Source organism: Merops nubicus, unplaced genomic scaffold (assembly GCF_000691845.1).
Source record: "Merops nubicus isolate BGI_N331 unplaced genomic scaffold, ASM69184v1 scaffold16726, whole genome shotgun sequence".
NCBI lineage: Eukaryota > Metazoa > Chordata > Aves > Coraciiformes > Meropidae > Merops > Merops nubicus.
In genome coordinates, this window is record NW_008614501.1 from 1 (window position 1) to 8921 (window position 8921).

General features: G+C 42.2%; 1 protein-coding gene across 1 annotated transcript in view; it reads right to left on the reverse strand.

Annotated features, from left to right (window-relative positions):
• Positions 1 to 3694: 3694 nt before the first annotated feature.
• Positions 3695 to 8921, reverse strand: part of TAF4B (TAF4b RNA polymerase II, TATA box binding protein (TBP)-associated factor, 105kDa) — a gene marked incomplete at its 5' end in the record, with an annotated part of 13881 nt that continues 8654 nt past the window's right edge. Inside the window, 3 exon segments of the mRNA XM_008942258.1 lie at positions 3695 to 3864; positions 4421 to 4541; positions 8488 to 8652. Of these exon segments, the coding sequence (XP_008940506.1) occupies positions 3695 to 3864; positions 4421 to 4541; positions 8488 to 8652 (456 nt within the window).

The window sequence follows — 8921 nt, forward strand, 5'->3', positions numbered from 1 at the left end:
CCCCCTTTTTCTTTAAAGATCATTTAAGTTAAAACACTGAATGAAGCTTATACAGAAAAAAGTTTTTTGATTTTGGCAGTTAAATAATCTAAATTATTTTCCAAGTAAATGTAAATCATCAAAAGAAAGACTTTGTTTCACAAAGTAACCATAGCCCTAGTGGTGGCTTCAAGAGTTTAGGACCAATCCAGAACAGAAGCTTGCACTAATTAATACACACAAATGGAAGTACTCAATCTGAAGGTCTTCCCATTTGGAAAACAAACCCAAAACACACATACACCTCTTGAAAAGTCTCCTCTGGCCAGGTTTGATGAAGTTCACCTCCAGAAAATACTTTATGGACTACATAACCCTTGAACAAAGGTGAAACTGGGTCTCTTGGAGGCTGTCTTCTGACTGACAATAGTTATGAGGACATGGGTTGGGTCTGAGCAGCTCTCAAGAGACAGAAAAAAAGAGTTGGGATTTTTTTTCCCCTTTAAACTGTAGATGCATTTTCTCCTTTGGGCTTCAATAGGTTTCTAGGGTGTAAGTCTTCTCCCACAAATTTCTGGAGAGAAGCCTGGCTAGGAAAGGAGCCCAGCCTTCCCCTGCTCCTCCTGTCACTTGTTTGTGTGCCCTCATGGCTAGGAGTTTCTACATGACTTCTTCAGGGAAAGGAGACCCAACAGAGTCTCAAACCAGCTTAATTCATGAAGTCTAACTAGACACTGTACCTTCCTGACTGGACTTCTGCCCCAAATCCACTGTGCTAGGTAGGAGAAGTGTTGAATCCCAGGAATCTCAGAAGAATTAGGGGACCCCAGTTACAATTCAAAGCTGAATTCACTGCTGCCAAAATACCTTCTCTCCTCCTACCCCTTCACAACCAGCAACTGAGCAGTTCCAAGTGTATCTTCATGCTCTGTCAACCTATCAGAGACCCTGATCTTCCACCAAGCATGGAAATTAGGCTTCACTGCATGATAATTGAGTGCTCACTGATCTTCACTCCAGTTTCCTCTCCTTAACGACCACTACAGAAAAGCCTTTGCTGGTGGCAGAGACAAGAATCCCACTGAAATGCAGTGGCTGCCACAGATTTCCTGAGAAAAATTACAAAAATCAGCACAACAAGCACCAAGAACATGGATCACAAGCTACCAGAGCTGCAGATGCTGGGACCTGAGGTGACCCTGATATGGAATCCAGGGAAGGATGCTTGCACCTCAGATACAACTGTCCAGCATGCAGCTTCAGTGAACAACTTTAGCTTTTAACCTGGCCAAATACTCAAGCAAAAAGGAGGTAAACTTTTACATGATACAGCTTTCAACGTGCACAAGCTGCAGTTGTCTAAAACCAGCTTTATTAGGTTCCTATTTTCCTTACTACTTTGGAGGACACACTTGTAAGAGCTGATGTGCAAGCAGACACCTCTATCTCTACTCTTTTTAAGGACCAATTCCAACTTCTTCACTGTGGGACATGAAGTCACCAAGTCACTAGCTCTGAAGGAAGATTAATTTGCAGCTAAGGAAACACTGCTGCACTTCATTTTCAGACATTTAGACTGAAGATTGCACTGGCAAAGAAGCCCAAGCAATGCAGCTGTGGTGAGGATCAGCTGAAAAGTGAGTCCGTGGCACCCTCTGGTGTTTGATCAATGCACAGGTTTTCCTCCAAATCCCATCTTTATTCCACTTTATACACCAGTCAAAGGCATCACTAGATCTTCACCCAAACCTCCATGCACCATTATCAGCAGCTACATGGGGCAGAGCTCCAGCAGAGCAAGAACCAGGATGTCCTTCACCCAAGTCAGGCTTGTAAGTGCTCTGGAGAACAACTCTATTGAACAGAATAGATGCAAAACAAATGCTTAAAGATGTAAATAAGTGTTTTATTTTTCCCCAAGGTGCTCTAGCAAAATGAAACCCCTGAAAAACAGGGGGTTCCTCAACCTTTCCTTCACCCTGGACCCCCTTTAAATACCTTATGTGGCCACAGACCATGAAGACTTAATTCAAGATTTAAAGCACTAGACCACACCAAATATTTATTTCCATTTAAATATACATTTTTTTTTAAATTTCAATTTTCAATTTCCATTTCTTTCCTGCCAGAGTGGTGAAGGATTAGCCCAGGCTGCCCAGAGAGGTGCTGGAGTCCCCATCCCCAGAGGTTTTCAAAAAAAAAAGTCTAAATGTGGCACTCAGGGACATGGTTTAGTGGTCATGGTGGTGCTGGGTTGGACTTGATGATCTTAAGAGGTCTTTTCCAACCTTTATGATTTTATGATTCTGGGCTGGATGTTCTGGGCTTACTGGGGAACATCTACTGCCCAGGCCAGATGAACAGGACATGGTGCTAGACCTGCTTGGAGAACAGAGATATTTATACTTGACTGAGGGAAGCCAAAAGTTCAGGTACATGCTGCCCATGTCTCAGACATAGGAAGACTCTCATATTTAAAGTCAGAAAGTTTGGTTTTAGCAGTGAAGAGGAGATGCACACAGGGTGTACCCAAAAACATCAATTCTTCAGAGACCAGAGACTTCCTAGAAAAATTTAAGGTGACTTCAGAGATTTCAGATGTGAATTCTCATGGACTTGAGCTGCTTTGAAAATCATAATCCAAGAGCAGAACTAGAAAACCACCTCAGGTAACATTGCTAAAACAGAGTTTTTCCTACACTAAGAATTTAACAATTCAGGGAAGGAACTTAAAGAATTCAAATTTTAACACATAAGACAGTTGATCTATTCCAACTGGAAGATCACAGGAAAAAAAATTGACTTTGTTTCTTTTAAATATGATATTTATTAAGGTTTTTTTTTTTCCCCACCCAAAATTACATTCCAAATGATATTCTGAAGTATAGTTACTAAGAAATTGAAGCAGCTGAACAGAGCTAGTGCTTTAAAATCAGCCTTTCATTCCAACTTCTGGGTACCAGTGTTTTTTCACTGCATGAGAACAGCAACAGCTCTGCCTATCCCACTGCACACAAAGCTGGAGCTTTAGAGAGATGAGAAGTCAGTTGGTCAGCAAGACAAAGGTGTCATGTCTGCTTTTATGTCTGCTTTTTTAGAGTCCTAAGACCAATAACACTCATCTGTACCCCTGTTCCAACCTTACATTTCAGAGCTACAAAAACCATTCCTGATTTTCAAGGTTAATCAGTTACCAGAACTAAAAGCTTGAAGCACTCCTGTAATGTAAAGGCCTAGAGAATATGCCAGAAGCTTTAATTAGAGGTGTAGTCAAAGACTTTCACCTCTACATAGAGGAACAAGCTTGTAAGAGGAGCTAATAAAAGATTCTGAAATACAGCAGAGAGTTTTAGACAGGTTACCAGCCAGTTCACTGCTGTCTGGCCAGCTGTAAAAACCCAGGGGTTAGAGCTGCTCCAATCCTATGGAGAGCTTTTAATACAAGGTAACTCTGCTTTAGATGAGTTAATAGTACTCAGAGGATGAAGATCAATATGCCTCCTCTACAAGAGAAAAATGGATACATATTGATGCACACTGTTTATATAATTACACTCTTGTGATAACATGATGAAAAAAACATCTTCATCAGGGCAGTTTTCTCATATCAAGAATAAGCAACATCTGCTATGAAATCAAAATTTTTAGGTTCTAACATGAAAAATACTTATTATAAACATGTTTCTACAGAAAGTTGCTTTTATTTGGGCTCTGTTCACACCTCTACACTTGCTGTTTGTTCCTTCCTATGAGAAACTTCTGATATAGTTTATTTTTACCTGAAGGACGTTGCTCCATTCTCTTTTATTTTAGCTTCCTGAACAGCAGATGCTTGAAATGACAGAATTTTATTACCTGGCAGGGTGATTTGTTTCAGAATGGAACCTAAAACAAAACAAAGAACATGCCATAGTAGAAAGCAAAATGCTAAGACAACTGTTTCATCAGTTCCTACTTCTAGCAAAGGCTACTGCAGACTCTGTGGCAACTAATCAGGTCCACTTGAAAAACAGACACCCTAGATACATTCTACATCTTCTGTATGGCCAAAAACCTGAATAAACACCCTCTTCTGTGCTGAGCAGGGTAAGGTTTTAAGTAAAAACTGGCTGGTTGAGACAAATTCCCATTATGCATCAACCTGGACATGGTGAAGGAAAAATTAATCACATGAAATGAGTCTCAGAAGCATCCTGGCTCAAAAGAAGTTCACTTCAAGGAGCTCCCTCACAGAATTTTAATAAGTACAAATGTTTGACTGATATTTTTAACAGGTGAAGGAAGGAGACATGACAGAACTCCAAGAAGATAGTAAAAATATTCAACTTCTCACACACAACTGGTTGCTCCCAACCACCTTCTTGCATTCCTACAGTCTACCTCCACTTACTCCACACCTCAGCAATCTTCTCCCTTCTCCATTGAAGAGGTTCCACTTTACCTGCAGGCAAGTGGTTAGTTTGAAGCAGTGCATTCAGTGGCAGCCTCTCCTCAGCAGTCTGTAGGGTCAGGGTTGAGGGCTGTACTTGCTTTCCAATGTTTCCTGATGGCTGCTGGACTACCTGGAAATGGAATATCCAATATGAAGAGTGAGAAGTGCTGAGCATACACAGAAGTGAGTAGTATCAGTGTGTTCCTTGAGCCACAAGCATGTCTAGCATGAAAGCAAACAGCATGCTCAAAAAAAAAATCTCTTTTTTTTGTTTTATTTACTTCATGATGAGCAATCTCACAAACCACCAGTGAGATTGAAGCTCCAGATCATTCAGTGCCCTCTATCAGACACTCCACCCCTATTCTCTATTGATAACCACACTAAATGAGTTTCACTGAGTATTACAAACCCATTACTCTGAGGCTTTCCTCTCCCTAAATCTTGCTCACCAGACTAACAATTGATTATTGAGTCTGCTTGCCAATAAGTTCAAAGGGGGAAGTATCACACACACCTAAAGCACCAAAGCAAGCAGCTACAAGTCTGGCATGAAAGAATTAAGAACACACACTATAAATTCCTACTGAATTTTTAGGGCCACATCATCATTGTGAATTGAGGTGCTGAGTTTCAAAGTGTTAAGCAAAAGTACACTGAACACATCAGTGCCAACTAGCAACACCTACAGGAGTAGAGCCTCTACACAAAACCATCAGCACACTGCTGAAGGGTAAAAAGGAAGGGGGTGGATAGTTTTGTTTAAAGAGGCTCTTGAAAAACAAAACCAGACAGCAGGATGTCATCACAACACAGACCCCCAGGCACAGCTGATAAATACCAACTCTTCCTCTTCAGGGGCACCTATTAAAATGCAAGAAAGTAATAAAACTGCAGCATTCCTAAAAGCCTCATTTCTAACCCTCCTAGCTAGCAGAATGTGGTCTGCAGCTCTTGATACATCCCTTGGAAAAGTTCCTTTTACCAAAGCACAAAATTACCAACGACTTCAGATTGAATCCTATTTTTCTAGCAGCAAAAAGCTAACACAATGGAGTTTTCAGGGTCAAGAAACCACTTTTTCTCCTCAACATCTTTTATTCTCTCTGCAGAAAGTCTAAAGAGTATTTGTACAGCAACACTGCACAAGTTTAATTGAAAGAAAGTATTGATATTTATTATACTTCAGAAATTAGGCTGTCTCCTTGTGTCATCTAACTTCAGAAACAGGTAAAAATCTGTGAGAAAGAGCTATTGCCTCTTCTCTTCAGGTTTAGTGGCAAGAAATCATAAAGGGACTGCTCCTCTGTGCTCCATTAAATAGGTTGACAGAGACATCAGAATAAAAAGCATGGACATTAAGTCAAAAAAAATGCAATGCAGCATCCAGCTGCCAGCATGGACAGAGCTGCCAGAGAGAGACCTTGATTAGCCTCACTGGAACATGGTTTCCATCCATAAAACAAAGTTCAGAGATCAGCAGAGAGATCTGGAGCTATCATCACACACTATAAACCTCTTTGTAAGCCAGTGCCCCTAAATGCCTCTGTGTTAAGTCACCAGGAGGGAGCTCTTCCAAGCCTGCAAACTCTCACAGCAAGGGATCAATCCCAACAGCATCCCTGAAGAAGAGGCCCCTCAGTGTCCACCACACAAACCCATGGTTTCCATAATCATGCTACAGAAAGTTTCATGTTCCATCACTCCAGTCCCAATTTTGACATTAAAACACTGCAGTGCTGAATTCTTAAGCACCACCAACATGCCAAGGGAGCTGGCAGGTGAAAGTTTGCTTTCCATTCATCAGGCACAGGAGACCTGAATTAGAAATGGGCATGCAGAGGGAAGGGATGGCATCAGACAGGCCCCTGGGCTGCAGAGGGAAAGAAACTGCTGGCAGCATTGTATGGACAGATTTGCACCGTTGGCATGGGCTTCCTCTCAGCTGGCAGCAGGGCCCTTCTGTTGAGGGAGGGGAGGTCCAGATTTGTTTTCTTGTGGGAGGAAACAGACCCTCTGTCCTTTCAAGGAAAGGCTGCAGTGAAGCCCTAGAAGATGCACATCTGCTTCTCTGTGCTGTTGTTTGAACAAACACCAAGCTCCTGATGTGGGTAACTCAGCCTTCCAACTACGATCAGGACTAACATTAAACAGGTATTTTGAAGAGCAAGTATTTCCATCACTGTGCCTGGGATCCACCTAAATGAGGATAAAAACCTTTTCTGGATGCAATTCAGTGGTTGCAAGGCACAGTGATGAAGAAAAACTGCAATAGGTTGACACACTGCAGGAGGAATTTCTTGAGATCACCAGGATGATATTCAAGAAGTGTTTCAACTCCCCAGTCCAGGGCTGAGCTTCCTCATCTCTCTGTACAGATGGCCAACCTCTCCCCTGGATTACATGGCTTGCTGTGGAGCCAACAAAGTACTCTCCAGCCCTTCTACAACCTAAGAATCTCATTTTCTTCTGGCTGAAATTTCAAATTTAGTCCTCAGAGGCAGCAAGGGTACAAACTCCTTCTCCAGTTTGGCTTTAGCTGCTCCTGTCAAAGACTGCCAGTGCATATGCCTGATAGCTGTTTGGGAGAGGGTGTTTTGGGTGGTGCCTTTGGTTTGGTTTGATGGTTTATTGTTTTGTTTGTTTGTTTTTTTTAAGAAACCCACACTCATAGGAAGGATCCTCCATCCCCTCCATATATATGAGTGCTTTGTTCTTTCAAGCAAGTCTGGGAAGGTGAAAAGCTGGCAGCATAAGCTCTTTATTTAGAGTGCAGGATTCTTGGGTTACATCTGCCTTATGCACTTCCAAAGGAAGAAAATTTTAAAAGCAAAACATTTTAGGGGTCTGAATACTGTTTAGTATACACAATAAAGAAACAACAAAAGAAATTCACAGGCTAGATGCCCTGATATACTTGTGGAAAGTAAATCTTTCTTCATAAGGAAGTCTGATAAGGAAGTCTAATGTTTTCCCTTCTTTCTAAGGAAAGAAAACTTTACAAATCCTATTGAAGAACTGAGTTCTTTGTCTTTCAAAGGGAGACTCTTCTCTCAAAATACAGAGAACATCACTGACAGGTAGATCTACTAGACAGCACACTACTCAGTACCTCAAACATCCATAAACCAAACCTAATGTATTTTACAACGTTGCTCTTTTGGGTATACCTTGAGTTCTTGATCTTCCAAAGGGAGACTCTTCTCTCAAAATACTTGAGAACATCACTGACAGGTAGATCTAGTAGACAGCACACTACCCAGTACCTCAAACATCCATAAACCAAACCTAATGTATTTTACAACGTTGCTCTTTTGGGTATACCTATGATCCACAATTTGTTGGTATTTAACATTAGCAACAAGTTAACCTGTGCCAAGAAAAAAAAAATAAAGTTAACACATAGCTTTGGAGGGTATTTATTAATACATTTATTCCTCCTGGAATCTGTCAGCTAATGAGGCCTGGTAGAAAAAGGTCACTTTTGGATGACTTCATAATTAACACGTCTTAGCAAATGTGGAGATCAGAACTGTGGTCTGAAAAGGTCCTTGAGCTAGTTTATACATTTAACATATCAAAAGTAAAAAAAAAAATACCATCAAGCCACCTGTGCCTGCCAAGTACCCAGGGTAGGAACTACCAAGGTAGAGACTGGAATCCCTGGTGGTTCCTGAGGCACAGCCCTAACAGGGCATCTAACAGCAATTAACATCAGCACCCCATTAGCAGCTGATTTCTGCCACTCATTTCCTGCCTTTTCTTTCAGATGCCAGTGCAGCCTGGCTGCACACACAGCAGGGCTCAGATCTCCTATTCCCTTGTGTCTCAAAGGTGGATAGACAGTCTGGTGGAATAGTGGTTGGCATGTCCTGCTAAAGACCAAGCTCACAGCTTGGCTTCAGAGTCACCTTTTCAGCAAGGGCTCAACAGACTTAAACTACATCAAATATAACTGATTAACTCACGACAGCTAGCTTCAAATGTCTTAAAAAAACAAATCTAAGATCCAAATTTGTGGCCTCTTTCCAAAAGGGTAAGAGTCACAAGTAAAGCAGCAGAGAAATTCATCTTACCAACTGCTTCACTTTCACAACCCGCTGAGCGGCCGCTGACTGCGCAGCCACGGAGCTGATGGAGTTGGGCTGGGAGATTTTAATACTGATTGGGGTCCTAACGACTGGTTTCAGAGGCTTGAGAGGGGTCGTGGCTGAAGATGCTGCTGTAGAGACCAGCACTGGCTTTGGAGAGTGGAGAGATGAGGTCACAGAGGTGAAGACTGGCTTGGCAACGTGGCTGGCACTCAGCCCCGACGTCGTCACCACGGTGGTGAGGACTGAAGGGGCAGGTTGAAGAGATGCTGTCACCACTGCAGGGGAAGGAACAGGCTTCACAGCAGCTGCTGCTGGTGCAATGGCCAGGACTGGCTTTATAACTGGAGAGGCTGTGACTGGGACAGAGGCAGACACTGGTTTTAGCAGTGGATGAGAAGTTGTGGCTGGAGGCGGCG